Source organism: Aspergillus flavus, chromosome 3 (assembly GCF_009017415.1).
Source record: "Aspergillus flavus chromosome 3, complete sequence".
NCBI classification, from domain to species: Eukaryota; Fungi; Ascomycota; class Eurotiomycetes; order Eurotiales; family Aspergillaceae; genus Aspergillus; species Aspergillus flavus.
In genome coordinates, this window is record NC_092407.1 from 960,717 (window position 1) to 977,284 (window position 16,568).

The following is a 16,568-nucleotide window of genomic DNA, read 5'->3' on the forward strand; positions in this document are numbered from 1 at the left end:
TCTAGCGTCGGTGACCCAAACCCTTGCTGCAGGTAATCAACCACCAAATCTGTAGGTCATTCAAGTGCCCACCAATCCATATAGTAGTGTGGGACCAGCAGCTCCACCCACTCTTACTGTCTCTGGAACTTCTCTGGTAGGCTGAGGGTTGACTACACAGCATCCGTGAAGCCCAGCAGATGACTCGAATTTTGATATGTACCTGGTCGCTGCGCAATTACTCTACATACTCATTATGTGGAAGCAGACGTTACATGTTACATGAAGATTTACAAGGTGAGTTAACCTCTTGTGACCAACTGTATATTCGATTTAGACACCGAGTAACCGCTGGGTGTTGTGTTTAGCAGCCACTGGTAGTGTTGTATGCAACCATAATTGGTCATCTTATGCCCAGCACATTTCAGCTCACTATGACACTAAACTAAACGGGGTATTTTCAAATCCGACGTCAGGCCCTCCTTGGTGAGTGGAGTCGGGCTTTGCTGCATGGTGTCAGACCTAGGGCTGCACCCTAGTAACCCCGCAGGACACCAGCCGAGTAGGTTGAATGACCGATTGACGTGTGCTGTTGTCGAGATCCCATTTGCGCTGAGCCTTGAGACTAGGACAATTGTACAGGAGCTTATGCAACGAATGTTTACCCCCCCTTGGTCGGACCCAGCCTCTGTACGGGTCATATTCTTTGCTGTCTACTCTTTCCCCCTCGATGTAGATCTCTATGGCGTGCTCATGGTGGCTGGCTGTAGCTTTGGTACAGAATTATCTGCAGTTAGGGCGCCGTTGTATATGCATATCGCCGGATTCATATTGTTGGCTAAAACGCCCACTGGATACTACGTTGTCTTCTGAACTGACTCGTGTGTAGGTTTTCCGAGGCACTACTTCATTCTTCTTTTAGAAACATTACCGTTAAATATGTCTTTCATTCATACAATACTGTATAGTCAATACTACCATATCATTGCCTTAATATCTTGCTGTGCTGATATTATGATTTCCTTTCTGCTGTCTACTCGAGCTTGACAGTCGTAATTCGTGGTGCTCACCTTGATGCATATCACTTTTTAACTGACCGAATATTTAATGCAAGCTACTGCATAATTCGTATAGGCATAAGAGTACCTATACAGGAGACTTGCTGGGGGTACATCTATGGCCATTTTGTTAATCATATGCAATATTTCCTCTCTCGACCATCTAGATCCACTCGTTGCTGCATGATATTATCAAACAGAATTGTACTTAATTGAATGAAACCAAATCTTGGCATGCAGGAAAGGGCTCAAGTGGTAATAGTGTATCGTCGTGGCATTGCTTCAACGTATGAGGTATATACCGTTCTCCGCCTCACTGTGTGCAATATCCTTGGACTAGGGCTGTAACAATGCCCCCAAGATGTCATTTAACGTTATCAGTGGTCACCTAGCATCAGCGGGTCTCTTCTTCGCGGCATGCAATATCAGAGGCCATCGTTCCACGTTATTCAGGGGCTAGCGCAGGACGCCTTGCCTCATATTCAGTCCTTTCGCTATCTGCTGACGACAAAATCATAGTTTCATATTACTCCCGTACATATTGTCAAGGGATATATCACGCAACTAATATATAATGTTCGTCTTGAATGTGAGTTCTTGAAACAAGAAGTCCTATCAATCGTGACTGGACTATTCCTCAGCTATCCCCGAAGAATCCCAATGCCTGAGCATGCCTCCAAGGCGAAATGTCATTATACGATTGTTTCCTCCCATGGATAGCTCGCTCAATTGTGTAGCCTTCATTATTAATAACAATAATGATGACAATCAAATTCTCCCTGATCATTGAGCTGATTTCCTGAACCGTCATCTGTAGGCTTCCATCTCCGATGAAAAGGATGGCGCGGGACTATGGATTGTTTGTTCGTTCTCTCTGAGCCAACGTCGCTCCCAATGTCGCGGGTAACATGTACCCGATTGATAGCCAGGTGGCAGAGCCAAGAAGCCGTGTGTCTTGCGGCAGTATCAGATTGCGACTTCCGTGTGCTGCAGTACCTGTTTCTGTAAGGACAAGGTCACCATGACCGGGCACTGACCGTAAGTAGGTTGCATATTACGGCCTACCAGCAGCTGGAATCATTCTTCTGGCCATGTTCCGACAGCAAGATATCCCAAGTTCAGCGCAGATATCCTGGACCAGAGCGGTACAAGATTTGACCGTCTTCGTGGCGGAAATCGAGGCAGGATCATTTATCAAGCAAGGAGATCCAAATTATGCGTTGCTATCTAAAGCGTCACAGACAATTAGAAGGTTTATTGACACCGTTCACGTTCAAGTCACACATCGCCGTGTAGATGGGAGTTGGACTGGGTTTCTTAGCCAGAATCCGTGGGACTTTGACTATTCTTTTTGGGAAAATTTAGCGGAGCACCCATCTTTGGACTCCTTGCCTCCTCTCTAATTTCTCATTGTTTGATTCGGTTATAATTAAGACGTGAGACATTTCTTTCCGGGCTAGGCGATGATGTGATCTGCTTTATGATGGCCTTATCAGCCGTTCCGATTACTCCGACTGTTCATCCTTTCTCCGATTCGAAGATGTATGAACGGCAACACAACGTATATAAATCGAATATATATTCAGTCCCACGAGTCATTGATAAAGCACTACGACAGTCCATCAACAGCCATTACACTATCAAAATGTCAACGTTATCTGTCGTCTACTCTACAATACAGCCAGCTCCTAACGCTGTTACCAATGGAGCACCAAGTTTGAAAGTCACTATTATCCAACGGCAATGGCAAGCCGTTCTCCAAATCAATGCAACACCATTTCAGCACAGAAAGCAAAGGTTTCTCTGGCTCGTCCCTCAAGAAGCTCGGCGCACGACTGGATAGTCGTAAGGTCATCTCTCTTGGAACTAGGAGACCAATCGCCGATTTCTACCCATGGGAATCTTTGACGTTTCGAGGAATGGTACCTCATTCACCATCATCTAGTGGTACTGGTGTGGAAACGGCGGAGAGTACGATTACGGAGTACAGCGACACATACAACCTATCCAACGGGTTAAACTATGGACCGACAGTTGGGTCACCATCCCTCATTCGGTTTCTCAATGAGCATGTGGATATCATGCACCATCCATCATATGCAGACTGGAGTGTCAATTTGACCTCTGAGTCGACAGCTGCTCTAGAAATTGCCTTCCGCATCTTCTGTAACAAGGGAGATACGGTTCTGGCCGAGCGACTCACGTACCCTGGAGCGATTGAAGGGGCGAATTTATTAGGTCGGAGATTCGAGGGTTTGGAAATGGACGGGGAAGGCCTTACACCGGAGGCTTTGCGAAAGGCTCTGCGTGAGTGGGATTTATCTCGAGGGCCTAAGCCTCGTGTGCTGTATACCGTTCCCACAGGTCAAAATCCCACCGGAGCCACACAATAGACAGAGATACGACGAGCCATTTACGACATCGCCGAGGAACATGACATGATTATCATTGAAGATGACCCATACTACTTTCTTCGGATGGGAGCATATCAGCCCGGCCAAGAAGGCCCAGCAAATAATTCTGACCTCCCGTCCTATCTCTCCCTCGATCGATCCGGCCGTGTCGTCCGTCTCGATTCAGTGTCTAAGATCTTAGCCCCTGGTCTACGAGCAGGCTGGGTTACTGCAAACACACAGATTATTGAGAAGTTTATTGCCTACCAAGAGATCACTACTGTGAAAGTCAACGGGCCATTACAATTGATGCTATGGTCGCTACTAGAACAAACATGGGGCCATCAAATCTTTTACTCCTGGTTAGAGCATATATCCTCGGCCTATCGCACCCGGCGGGATGCACTGTTGCATGCTTGCGATCAACATCTGCCACGGAATATTTGTATCTGGGACCCACCGGAATATGGTATGTTCTTGTGGCTTCGCCTGAACTGGGAGAAGCATCCTTTGTTCAGGATCGAGATGGAAGAAGCGGAGAGGGACGACTTCCTGTCTGAGATCGCTAAGAGAATTAACAATAATGCAATTGAGAATGGAGTGCAGGTTACAAAGGGATTACTCTTTGCTTCTAACCAGAAGCCCAATGGCGAACTGCAGTTTCGGTTGACGTTTGCGGCTGCTCCTGCGGAACAATTCGAACAGGCTTTGAAGGCTTTGGGGGATGCTGTGAGACAGGAGTTTGGGTTTATTTGCAAATAGGACAGATTTTAAAAATAGTAAAGAAATCAAATCGTGGTAGTTCTCTATACGGTTCCTTCACCCCTGGGGCAGTGCTCCTCTCGATTCTATATCTTCATATATACAAGGGCATATCAGGTAGATGCGGCTGTAACCATATCCGGTACCTCCGCGACAGGAGCAACCCTACCGACCACTTGACCAAAGCCAATGCGAGAATTTCCTTCACCAGCCCATCCCTCCAATGCAATCTCATCGTTGTCCTGCAACCAGACCAATGACAAGTCATTTGCAAGTTGAACTGGGTTCTTCCCGCCCGCCGTCAATTCATGAATACACCCAAGTCGCTCTAGACCAGTTGACGCTTGCTCCAAATCCTCACTCGCTTGTTTGGCTGATGAAGAAAGTGTCCCTGTTCCAATTAGATCTCCAGGAGCAAGTCCACACCCAGCCGAGGTATGATGCGCAATCATTTGGAACGGTGACCAATATGTATGCTTCAAGTTACTCCTACTAATCGGCGTCCGATGACTCTCCCCTCCTATATCCCACATCAGTAACATCTCCCAAGAACTCCGACATGGGAAATACATACTAGAAATGAAAGTCGACACATCAATCGAGACATCCTCCGCACATTTCAAGAACGGATTCGACGTGAACTTCCCCTCCGTAGCGACATCCGCTGTAGCAGGAACAATAGCACCCGCTTCTTCAAGCGCATCCATCGTCACGACCCAGGTCGAGATGCTCGTTCCACAGCTCTTACCGTTAAATGGTCCTAGAGGAATCATCTCTGCGAACTGAACATCTCTGGCACTCCAGTCATTCAGCAGAACGAAGCCGAATATGTAGTCTCGCGCGCGGGATGCCGGGATATGTTCGCCAATGGGTATCTTGGTCGAGATGAACATGCCAAGTTCGACCTCGTAGTCTAGTTTCTGGCAGGGGTAGAGTCCATCGGCGCGGACGCCGTATGGGCGCTGGATTGGAGTGCCACTTGGGACTACTGATGAGGCGCGGCCGTTGTAAGCTAGTGGTTGGTTGCGGAAGCTGGGGGGGATGTCGCCGAAGCCTGCTACGCGACCAACCTTTTTCATATCACAGACTCTAGTTAGTAATGACATTTTCGTAGATGACATTCCAAATTTTGCCTCGGATTAATGAAGCTTCAGAGGGCCATGCCGCTTACATTGGTGACATGCTCTAGAGAGCAGGTGTAGTCTGTGAATCCGCCCATGGAGAACGGAAGGTGCATTGATACTGCTACTCTCGGAATGAGTAACTTTGCCTGATCTGTCTGATTGTATAATGGTGAATCCGCGTTTACAATCAACGCCTGGATGTCCTTCCGGATCTTAGACCGGACAGGACGAGGAAGAGCGGCGAAGCGGTTGAGCGTCGGCTACTCGACCATATTTTCAGTGAGAAGAATTGAAGGACTTCAAGCTTGATTTCCTTACCTCGCGGAAGATATCTTGTGCTCCATCGGCGTAGTCGATAGTCAGAGCACCTCGGTTTGCGACGCGAAATAAATCGATCACATAGTCGCCAATCGCAGCTCCTGGGCGTGGTGTGGGCTACGAACATAGCGCGAGGCTACATTAGCTAGAATGGAATACAGTGTGGTATAGGTCTGTCTACTTACATCCTCCGCAGTGCTGAAAATGCCAAAAGGTATATTTGACACTGGGAACGGAGAGTCGTGTGGTATGGGGAGTGGATGAGAAACGAAGCTTGATGTGACAGTCATTGTGAAGGTGTTGCAATTTTTCTAATGTCGAGCTAATACAAATTCTATGTTCAAATGTTCGAGTACATCCGCATTTACATTCCAACAGTGCTTTATAGTATATTCGGCTACGGTTCAATTGTTGACCACCATCAACCGGGATAACCGTTCGGGAACGTCTAGTGACATCCGGCGTTGGTTATATAAACCATGCACCATTGGCGATATAAGAAGTTGTTTTCTGATATATACTAGTATTGCATCCTACCTTGGACCCAGGATCAAGAAGGTTAAATTTTGCATTCACCTTAATAATATGTAAAAAGGGATGTTTAAACATATTTTACGTAGTAGAGATCGTATTCCTATTGCTGGTCCTGATTGTGTTTATCGGAGCTTCGGTGGGCATCCGAAGTCCAAGAGCACGGATACCCCACTCGGGTAATCTCAACACTCAACACTAACGTGTACTTTCAAAAGCAGTATTTAGTCTGAATTCACACGGGTTATATAGACCCGAACTAAGGCACCTTAGTCAGTTTCAAAACTGGCCTCGATTGACATGAAAAACGACACTAATGGTCGCTGATGAACGGTGTTGGTTCGGAGCCCTAATTCGGCCCCACATCATTCTCTTGCGGGGTAATTGATGACATTCCAGCGTTGACGAATAGAATGATTCCTAGTAGAACTGATAATTCCTACTTCTAAATAGTGCCAAACCATCATAAATCCAGCCCCGAGGTGTGATGTATGTTCTAAAAGCCCCAACTCGGTGCAACCCCACGAAGGAATTCGGGCGCTAAATCCACGCTAAATGCTCCGAGCAATGGATCCTCTTGCAGCTCGTCTCTGTAGACATAGCTCTACCCCCACAGATTGCTGCTGGGTCTGTAAGACACCATGCGGGGAAGAAAGTATCTATTGTTGTGCTCCGGCGGACCTTGTTAGTGTCTTGTTATGTTATATAGCTCCAATGTTGGAACCGAAAATGCCGAGAACACTTTCAATTGCAATCATCTGAAGAACACCTTTCAATTGTTTTTTTGTTTTTATAGACGTATCGTGAGGTCAACCCCAGCTTGACCAATTCATCGCCCACCATGCCTCCTCCCGTACAAGTCGCATATAAGAGGATCGGCAAACCAACAGTAGGCGAAAACGGATATGTCGACTTCCAACCAGGGAAAACCGAAGTCCTTCCTAAAGGCTGGAACGGCTTCAACGCGAAACCCTTGATAAGTGACATTCGGGTCGAACATGACGTCGAAATTGTGGTCCGCGACGGCGCCCGACTTTACGTTGATATATATCGCCCGGCAGATACAACCGAGAAGGTCCCCGCAGTCCTGAGCTGGTCATTCTACGGCAAGAAATACAGTGCATTGGATATGTTACCAATGTGCGTATGGAATTGTTGTGTTCCGCGGACCGACCTAAGCGGCCTGGAAAAGTTCGAGGGACTGGACCCCCAATCATGGTGCCCGAAGGGTTACGCGATCGTGAGTGTGGACACACGTGGCGCTGGTAATAGCGACGGGCAGATCTGTGTGATGGGCAGTCAGGATGCGGAAGATGGTTACGATGTCGTCGAGGCAATCGCTGCCATGGATTGGTGTAATGGGTCCATCGGTATGGCCGGTAACTCTGCGCTGGCGATTGCTCAGTGGTTTATCGCTGCCCAGCAGCCCCCGTCATTGAAGGCAATTGCTCCTTGGGAGGGGTTGGGCGATCTTTATCGCGAGCAGTTCTGCCGTGGTGGGTGGTTTTTCATGAGCAATTTTGATCTCATTGCTCAGAGGATCGTTCGAGGACCAGAGAATTCCGGACTGGAGGATTATGAGGAAATGTACCGCCGATCGCCTGTTTCGAATGCTTTCTGGGCCGACAAGCGAGTAGATATGACGAAGATTCAGTGTCCAGCTTATATTCGTGGTTCGGATGTGAGCTCGATTCATACCATGGGTTCCGTTCGTGGCTATCTCGAAATCCCACACGACAAGAAGTGGATCCATTGGGGAAGCAAGCAGGAGTGGTACGAGCTGTATAGTGAGCCTGAGTCAATGGAAGAACTCACTGTCTTCTTTGACCGCTATCTCAAAGGCATCGAGAATGGCTGGGAAAAGACTCCTAAAGTTCGTTGGTCTGCTTTGCAATTTGGAGACCGTGAGGCCATCGACAACATCGTTCTAGAGGACTTCCCTGTTCCGTCAACAGAGTACCGGAACTTATACCTCGGGGGCAACCAGCAGCTTCTAAGCACAGCTACCACCGACTATTCCACTGTCTCATATGATTCCGAGAGCAGAGCCAGCATTGCCGAGTTCAATTATACCTTCGAGAAACCTTCACGCTTAATTGGATTGCCAAAAGCAATCCTATACGTGTCCGCCGAGGAGCAGGATGACTTTACGGTGTTCGTCATTCTACGCAAGAAAGATAAGGATGGAAAAGCATTGATGCACCTCAACTTCCCGTTCCACGCTACACCTGTTAAGTCAATTGCCGAAATCCCTGAAAAGGACCAAGCGAGTCTGAATCTACACCTAGGATCCGTTGGAATCCTCCGTGCCTCTCATCGTGTGATTGACTCGACGAAGAGTATACACCCGCAATTTCCCTTCCATCCACATTTGAAGCAGGAGAAGATAGAGCCAGGGACGGTCACGAAGCTCGAAATCGGTATCTGGGCAATGGGGGTAGACTTCGATGCTGGAGAGTCTATTAGTTTGCAGGTCAGTTGGATATCGACCTTTATCCTGTTTCTGTTGGTCTTCATACACTAACGTATTTGACCTAGATTGGCGGCCAGTATCCTAGCATTGCGAAGGATATTACATCCTTTTCCAAGCCCCGTCCGGCGTATGAGCTTAATAAAGGGAAGCACACTGTCCATTTTGGTGGAGAGTATCCCAGCAGTGTTATCCTTCCATTTATTTGAGATTAGAGAGACGTGAATTGGGTCCCTGTCAATTACATCTACATCTTTGGAACGGGACCATTGGTTTCTATTGGTGTCTAGTATATGATGATTGAATGAGAGTTGTACTATGCGAATGTCTGATATTGATGAAATATAGTTTCTTGTTTTCGGTCGAGCCGTTTTCAATGAATAGAACGTTTGCACACATGAAATAACGCTGTCTAAAAGTAGAGAACAGTTAGTGAAATAGTGCAGGGGTCGTAAGGAGGTCAAACTGACAAAGGTAAAATTGGAATATATCTCCGATATTCGATTTGAGAGTGGAGAAGAAGAGGAACAGGAAAAGTGAAAGAACCGGTAGTTCCGAGAAGAGAGTAGATACTAAGCCCTAACGGTACATTTCAAGATAGAGTTCAAGAGAAGTTGTATTATTATTTTCACTACGGACATATAGCAGTGGAAAAATGCCTTTAAGCAGCTGCAGATGCAACTGAACCCTGCTCCTGTCGTCGACGATTCCAATCCATTGCGCCGTTATAAAGACAATTGTAATCCATAAACTCCGCTGGATTCATTGTAACTCTTTTTTCACTTGAATCTGTACCCGGCTTCGCTGCTTGGCGACTGTACATCTGTATCGTCGTAGCCCTCTCATAGCGGCAGTTAAAGATATCTTCGTTGGTCTTACTGATATCGCTCAAGGAGCGATCGGGATAACGCTTCTCGAAGCCCTTATAAAATGCCCCTAGAGCTTCGGCATCCTCAACAGCCTGACCTGCGCCCTGTCCCTGAGTAGGAAGCATCGCATGCGCTGCATCACCTATCAACAGCACACGACCACGGTACCAGGTGGACAAAGGATCTAGGTCACGCAGTTGCCATAGACCAACCTCCTTGGCAGATAGAAGCGGTCTCTGCGCCCATTTGGGAAAATTAGAGAACGTATCCAGCATCTTATTGCGATCACCTTTCGTGTTCCAGCTCGTATCCTTGGAAGACTCATTCATTCTCTCGTCAGGCACAAGAGCTACCACACCATAGACAGAGCCATTTCGTGCTGGACCCATAACGAGGCGGCGGTCTTGGCCTATGACCATGGCGGTCCGACATATCCGAGGGTCAAGAACCTGCATAAAGTCCGTCTCTTTGAGAAGTTCATCGGTTGGGATCATCATTCGATACGCCGATAGACCTGTGGGACGGGCTTCCACATCTTCACCAAGCACGGCCTGGCGAAGTTTACTTTTGATACCATCCGCACCGATGACCAAATCTCCTTGGATCGTCTCTCCATTTTGAAGCTTGACAGTACCGGTCTCACAATCACAATCTAGGACTCGACTCGAAAGTCGCAACTCCACCGGCCGGCCAGGGTAGTCGGGCGATGTTGCCCTCTCTTTCAGGGCCTGGTGTAAATCCACCCGATGATAGCAAACTCTATCGGCACCGTACTTGGATGACACAGCGGACAAGAGAATCTGCGATTGTAGCTCACCCTTGGTATTGTAAATCTCGAAGGCTTCGTCAATCATGGAGCCTTGCTCGCGGAGACGGGCGCCAAGTCCCCATTGGTCTTCGACAATCTTGGAAGCATTAGGTTGTAGTGAGATTAATGCTCCGATTTCTTGGCTCATGGACGATTGTTCCAGGACGACTATATCGCGTTCATTACCACGTAACGCGATTGCCTAGAGCATCTGTTAACCTGCCAGTGCTGCTGTGTGGTGAACGAAAGGGAAACCTACGGCAGATAGACCGGCTATTCCCCCGCCAACGATGATTATCTTGAATGCACCCATGCTTTTGCTAAAGACTGTCACAAAGGCCACACAATACACAGAGGCCCCCGAGGTAGAAAGACTAAGCGTCAATCTTTATGCTAGTTCATTGTACTCTGATTGCCCCTAAGCAGCGTGATTCTCAATTGCGTGGGGGATCATCCCTCGGCGGAGGCTCGGTGGACGCCGAAGCGCTAAACTCGGCCGCCCACACTAGGTCTGCCCCGAGAATGTTGGTCGCATAGGGCAAGGGTGATCATGGGGTTGTGTCTCGCAATTCTCGGAAGCCCTTCGGAACGCGCCTTTTACTCCGAGATGCACTAGCTATACACGCTCAGGTGCCACCTAGGTCAGATAGAAAAGGCACTGCAATGCAGCGATTGCGATAAGCATCACTAGCCTCTTGTCGATGACTGAGTTACATACCAGAACTACAACATCCATCTGTGACGACTACTGCAAACAATAGACACAATGTCTACAACAACGACTGTGCAAGAGACAATCACCCTCAATCAGCCCAAGGGCCGAATGGCCCTTGATGGAAAGCCAACCAACTACGGCGACTTCCGCGATGCTCTGAACCGAGACGGCTACGCCGTGGTCAAGGGTGCTATTCCCTTAGAGCGGGCCAAGAAATACGCAGATTCTTTCTATGGCTACCTTGAGGGCTTGTATGTTTGACGCTTCGAGGATTCGTGTTCCCGTTTGCTAATACTACGCAGTGACTTGGGGTACAAGCGCGATGACCCCTCCACCGTGAAGCGGGCTAAGCTTCCTGTGATCAACGAAAAGGGTATGATTCTTAGCTATGGTGTTACCCATGAGAAGTGGGTCTGGGATATCCGATCAGAGCCTGGTGTAGTGGAGGCTTTTGAGAAGGTATATGACGATTCGGACTTGATTGTGTCTTTTGATGTCGTCAATGTCCAGTTCCCGGGGTAAGTACCAGGCCAACAATACTTTCAGTGAAGCTTTCTAGTTCTAGAACTGATGTGTTATCTTTACATAGGCGTGGTGACTTCCCCGAAAAGTAAGTAAACAGGTCCCTGCGACGATATCCAGGGAAAAGGCTGACCGAGTCCAGCAAACCCTGGCCTCACCAGGACCAAGACCCCGAGTCCCCAGGCTTCCGCTGTACGTATCTCACCAACCACTACACCTAATCATTGTATATCTTGCTAATATATAACCGTAATTCAGGTCTCCAAGGCTTGGTAAACCTGAACCCCGGTGGGCCCGACGATGGCGGCCTCATCGTCTGCAAAGGCGGACACAAGTTCTCCGAACAATTCCACCGCGAGATGGCCGACGAGCCACGTATCCCCGCCTGGACTAAAGAATGGTTCGGATTCACCGAGAACGGCATGAAATGGCTCAAAGACCACGGACTGGAATGGGAAAAGGTCTGCGTCGAACCAGGCGACTTGATCGTCTGGGATAGCCGAACCCCACATTACAATGTTCCGCCCACTGGCAAGAATGATCGCCTGGCTGTCTACACATGCTACATGCCTGTTGCCGATGCCTCACAGGAAGATTTGATTAAGAAGAAAGAGGCTTTTGAAAGTATGTTCGACCCTATATGTGGAACTCGTAGTGGTGGGTTGGTTCTAATATCACATATAGAACGTCTTGGTACTACGCATTGGCCGAATGCCCAGCATGTCGCACCCACTAATATTGCCATGCGTGACGGTGCTGCTTGCCCTAAGGCTCGCGAGGTGCCGGTTGAGGAACCTGTGCTTGGTGAGCGGGCCTTCCGGCTTACTGGTATTCCGTATATCAAGCAAGAGGCATAGCTTGGTGGAGTGGTGAGAGTTTCTACTCCGTGAGTAAGCGTAGTTCAAGGGTTTTAGTACATAGTTTTGTCGCGCGGGTTGATTTGATCGAATGTATATTTGGTTGTTAAATTGTATGAGTTTCGCGTTTCCGGTGACCCCTTGAGGTATTGTTGACAAGGAAACTTACGTTGCTGTTAAAGATGCTTATCAATGTCAGGAAGATTGTGTAAAAGCCACTGGTTAGGAAGGTCAGGACAAGATCCTCTTAAGCAGACCGCCTTATAATCTATATATCCACGATTGGTGGTCGATACAATGTTGATAAAAGATAAAATTGATATTACTGACTTATGGCTTCAATACGTCCGTCTTTACCCCAAAAGAAAGCTTGAGAACAGGCCTCTCTACCGGTGACTGTACTGTGAGCCTGGGGTGACCTAAAATGAGGCATGAGAATTGGTGACAGAAAAATCGAATAAATCTTGTATCTCTCTAAAGTGGCTATATATGACAGGTTGCTAGAAATAGGTTGGTCTATGCAGGCTGTGGTCCATCGAAGTACAGCATCCAATTCCACAAATCTTCTACATTGTAGCCCTCAAAGGGAAATAGTCTGTCTACCTCATTCAAACCATCACCGGAGGGGGCCAATTGATCTATCAAGGAGCCAGTATCGTGAAGAGCTGTATCGCCCTGCTGGTAGTGGGGCTGATCCTTGCCCGTTGCCGTTGAATAATCAAGCAGGCCCCCTCTCGGAGCATGGTCTAGAGGACATGCTACAATATGAGCTTCTTCACTACATGCTGCATGCCCCATGTGGCTCACTGGTGGGGCACTATCGTCGTATGTGGCAGGGGTTAGGACGCTATGGGGTATTGGATAGTTTGATGTGCTATGTGATATGGCGATATTCGATGTAGGCTGTGGGTTGCTATTCCGTGGTGGCCATATTGGGGCCTTCAGTGGAGGTTGATCCGATTGATGCGTTGTGGCTAAAGTGTGCCTTCTTTCTGCATATGGGGACGAAACACGGTGGTAAAGGACTATCTGGTCGTACATGGCAGCTAGACCTATTTATGGCATGAGGTCAGTGTGTTTACATTGACTATAGAGACATCATTGGGTGGAGAGCATACCCTCCATGAATCGCGGGTCTGAATTACAACGGGCTAGCTGCTGACTGCAGTTCTCGAGACATAGTTTCAGGAGCTATCGATCGTAAGCAGGAAAGTCTGTGAATAGCAGAGTAACGGTTCTCACCTCAAGGTCCATGGTCTGAAGGCGAGATTTCGGGTTTTTGATCAGATGGATAGCGAGAACAATACACGCCAGTAACGAGGACCCAGCTGGAATTAAACGCGAAGCTGTCCCTCTCTCGGACAGTTCGATGGTCAACTTAGCCATTGCTCGGGCACTGTTAACACAAATAGACTCTCCATTACGCAACCTAAATTTAGATGGTTCATCGGAGCAGTGTTTCTCTATTTCTGCGTCAAAGCTCGCTGTCGGCGCTATCAGCGCGGCACGGTGAAGGGCAATAAGAGTTTCGTGGAATTGCATGGATAGGTATGCAGCCATGTGGTATTCTTCTTCAGGGCAGAAGATATCGCTCCCTGGTCGCAGATCGGGGGGAATAACATTGGCCCATGAGAGTAGCAGCCGGTCCAGTCGGGCAGTATCCAGAAGTATCTGTCGCACATTTCTCGAGCCAGGATGGTAGTTGTAGATATGCTGACTGATACTTCCTTGATATTCAGCTAGCCCTAGATTCCATTGCAGGTAAGGTGAATGGCAATTCAAACTGCCAACGGGATTGACGTGTTCGACACTAATGGATGAAGGGCGACCGCATGCTAATTGCATCATCCTTTCCAAGCAGCAGCAAACTGCCCAGATCTGAGTTGGAAGATGCCTTTCATCATGTGAGTTATTGGATGTGGCCAGCGCGGGCCCTGTCTGGGGTCGGTGGATTCCCAGTGTGTATGCGATGCGGATCGCCATGCCTAAGGTTTGCCACGCCAGTCCCTCCTGATTTCGACCTCTATACATCAGCGTCAGAACCAGTAGGGCCTGCACTGTGGGTAGATATGGTATTGCGACGAGATGAGATACGAGCCCGGCCGCCGCTTGAAGATATTTCTCCCCGGCTTCGGTCACACTTTGAGCCTCTTCGTCCGACCCCAATCCTACGACAAGGTAGACAAGCACGAGTACAGGAACATTATCCCGAGGGAGGTGCCTGTAATCGGCGATCGTGGCAAGCTGCGCCATACTTTCGCGAAACGCATGAGGTGAGAAGATGGGATATGTAGGGTGAATCCGGGCCAGGTATATACGCGCATAGCGATCGCGAGAATCTCGATCAGGCAAGGGTGGTAGAGATAGAGTCAATGGTATGTCCAGCTCCTCCGCATGTCTCATGCCGTGACTAAAAGAAGCCGACACTGGCTTTAACCGTGCAGCTTCAAAGTAAACATCTAAGGATTTGGCAAGACATTGCGAGCTGCTGCCACCCAAAATTTTCATCCGATTCGTTCCACGCTCCACATTGAGCGACGTGTCGAAAGGCTGATGAACTGGAGAAAGTTCGCTGAGCTTTTCATCTGCAAGGTTGTCCTCGACAGATGGAGAGGGCTGCTGACCCTCTTGCGATTGAGGTTGCTGCTGGGGAGATGTGTTCGGCGGCGAGTTTTGATCATTTTGGCGACACGCTGTCTCTTTGTGCGATCCTTCACATTGCGTTACTCCGTGCCCATTGATCTTCTCAGGCATCTCAAGCCATTCTCTCACTCCTGGCACCCCAGGGCGTTGGGGATCAGTCGTCACGCAAATCTGATTCCGTACTCGACAATTGCGACACTTTGGATATTCCGCGTCGCACTTCACTTTTCGCTGTCGACAAATATTACATGCCATCGACAACCGAGGCCGCTTGGCCGCGGGAGGTCGGTCCATCATGAATCTCTGCGCCGTATCCTAGAGGGGACAATGATTCTCCAAGGCATATTGGTGGCCTATTCATGATAGAGACTACCCAGTCGCGACTATTAGCATTGGCATGAAGAAGCAATCCGTGTGACGATTGCTACACCTTCGCGTGAGTACGCGACATGACGATAGCGAGGAGCAACGGCAATGCACGTCTTGGTAATCGCCGGTTCACGATTGGAATCCCCACCACAGAAGCGGGGGATTAGAGTAAAATGCGGGGGAACCTGACGCAGGATCTTGGCTAGGAGCTATGGTCCTGAAGCGAGGAGATTGCTCAAATGCCGATCTCGCCAGGAATTTACCCTAGCGTTGGTTGTGGCAAATGACCTCGGATAGCAGTCCTCCACATTTGCCGAAGCTATCTCGGCGCCAATCGGTGCGCTTCATTTCAAGAGGCGTGTAATATCTTGTGGGTACAATTTCGACGGACTATGGGTGTCAGCCTGGTGTTTGCTGCTGGCTCTATACTCTTGGCAAGACGAGACCATTGATGCGCTTTCCTGAGAGATGGTCCAAGTACAGTCTCAATATAAACTCGCGACAGGTTCTGATCGCTGTCGCTCGCCAAGCGATGACGGGTACTATCACTTGCACTTTCCCACGCCCTTCACCATGCATCCATCCACCTCGCTCACCAAATTTGCTGTTCAGACATCACTAACAGTCTTGATATGCGGCCCATTTTACCTACCCTACACTAAATCTAAAGAGCTACGGCAAGCTCGAGCAACAACAGGAGGTATTAAGGCCCAGGGTCCATGTGCCGATTTCAAAGCCAATGAGCTGATTTGTCATTGACTATGGGGACAGGGAATGGCTGCCAACAAGACATCTAGGCCCTCGCAGTTAGGGCACCTCCACCTTATTCCACGTGACAGGCAGGAATAAGCCGAATTCCTTCGATACCAATTGGTGTTTCTTAATTGTGCGCTACAGTCTGGTTATGTGCTTTTATATGTCAGCTCGGGTTTATCTTTGTGTCTAAGATATGATAGTTTCAGTGTATATAGTTTACAAAGCGAACAGAATTGAGCTACTGGAAGGAATACAGGAAGAGGCGCAGAAAACCGTATACATAAGCATAAACAAGGAAAGATCAATTCGTAGCATTGAGAAGTACATATTCTAAGCCATATCACAGGAAATCCAAGTGGTCAGATGTCACTTTTACCGTTCATTCTGTACCTTC

At 48.4% G+C, this 16,568-nt stretch overlaps 7 protein-coding genes across 7 annotated transcripts; 4 read left to right on the plus strand and 3 right to left on the minus strand.

Moving 5' to 3' along the window:
- The first annotated feature begins 585 nt into the window (after positions 1–585).
- On the plus strand, positions 586–1,132 carry F9C07_1378662 (uncharacterized protein). Its single transcript, XM_071508035.1, has 2 exons — positions 586–812; positions 869–1,132. Exons 1-2 carry the CDS (start codon positions 628–630, stop codon positions 945–947), a joined length of 264 nt encoding a protein of 87 aa, XP_071364860.1. The 5' UTR covers positions 586–627; the 3' UTR covers positions 948–1,132.
- Positions 1,133–2,520: 1,388 nt separating this feature from the next.
- On the plus strand, positions 2,521–4,192 carry F9C07_2201555 (putative L-kynurenine/alpha-aminoadipate aminotransferase; the record flags this gene model as incomplete). Its single annotated transcript, XM_071509518.1, has 3 exons — positions 2,521–2,598; positions 2,789–3,401; positions 3,435–4,192. The coding sequence occupies 3 exons, from the start codon at positions 2,521–2,523 to the stop codon at positions 4,190–4,192; spliced, it is 1,449 nt and encodes a 482-aa protein (XP_071364861.1).
- A 39-nt stretch (positions 4,193–4,231) lies between these two features.
- F9C07_2281593 (fumarylacetoacetate hydrolase) lies at positions 4,232–6,015 on the minus strand. Its single transcript, XM_041291653.2, has 5 exons — positions 5,820–6,015; positions 5,635–5,751; positions 5,364–5,576; positions 4,767–5,262; positions 4,232–4,712 (listed from the first exon to the last, which is right to left on the minus strand). The coding sequence occupies exons 1-5, from the start codon at positions 5,922–5,924 to the stop codon at positions 4,306–4,308; spliced, it is 1,338 nt and encodes a 445-aa protein (XP_041144179.1). The 5' UTR covers positions 5,925–6,015; the 3' UTR covers positions 4,232–4,305.
- Positions 6,016–6,612: 597 nt separating this feature from the next.
- Positions 6,613–9,030, plus strand: F9C07_2281594 (Alpha/Beta hydrolase protein). The gene is made up of 2 exons (XM_041291661.2): positions 6,613–8,638; positions 8,704–9,030. Exons 1-2 carry the CDS (start codon positions 7,007–7,009, stop codon positions 8,842–8,844), a joined length of 1,773 nt encoding a protein of 590 aa, XP_041144180.1. The 5' UTR covers positions 6,613–7,006; the 3' UTR covers positions 8,845–9,030.
- A 195-nt stretch (positions 9,031–9,225) lies between these two features.
- Positions 9,226–10,821, minus strand: F9C07_2281595 (uncharacterized protein). Its single transcript, XM_041291654.2, has 2 exons — positions 10,572–10,821; positions 9,226–10,514 (listed from the first exon to the last, which is right to left on the minus strand). The coding sequence occupies exons 1-2, from the start codon at positions 10,623–10,625 to the stop codon at positions 9,297–9,299; spliced, it is 1,272 nt and encodes a 423-aa protein (XP_041144181.1). The 5' UTR covers positions 10,626–10,821; the 3' UTR covers positions 9,226–9,296.
- Positions 10,822–12,768, plus strand: F9C07_2281596 (uncharacterized protein). The gene is made up of 6 exons (XM_041291662.2): positions 10,822–11,278; positions 11,330–11,545; positions 11,617–11,637; positions 11,692–11,741; positions 11,808–12,173; positions 12,234–12,768. The coding sequence occupies exons 1-6, from the start codon at positions 11,079–11,081 to the stop codon at positions 12,404–12,406; spliced, it is 1,026 nt and encodes a 341-aa protein (XP_041144182.1). The 5' UTR covers positions 10,822–11,078; the 3' UTR covers positions 12,407–12,768.
- A 2-nt stretch (positions 12,769–12,770) lies between these two features.
- On the minus strand, positions 12,771–16,470 carry F9C07_2281597 (uncharacterized protein). The gene is made up of 3 exons (XM_041291655.2): positions 13,649–16,470; positions 13,525–13,597; positions 12,771–13,458 (listed from the first exon to the last, which is right to left on the minus strand). Exons 1-3 carry the CDS (start codon positions 15,344–15,346, stop codon positions 12,923–12,925), a joined length of 2,307 nt encoding a protein of 768 aa, XP_041144183.2. The 5' UTR covers positions 15,347–16,470; the 3' UTR covers positions 12,771–12,922.
- Between the last annotated feature and the right edge of the window lie 98 nt (positions 16,471–16,568).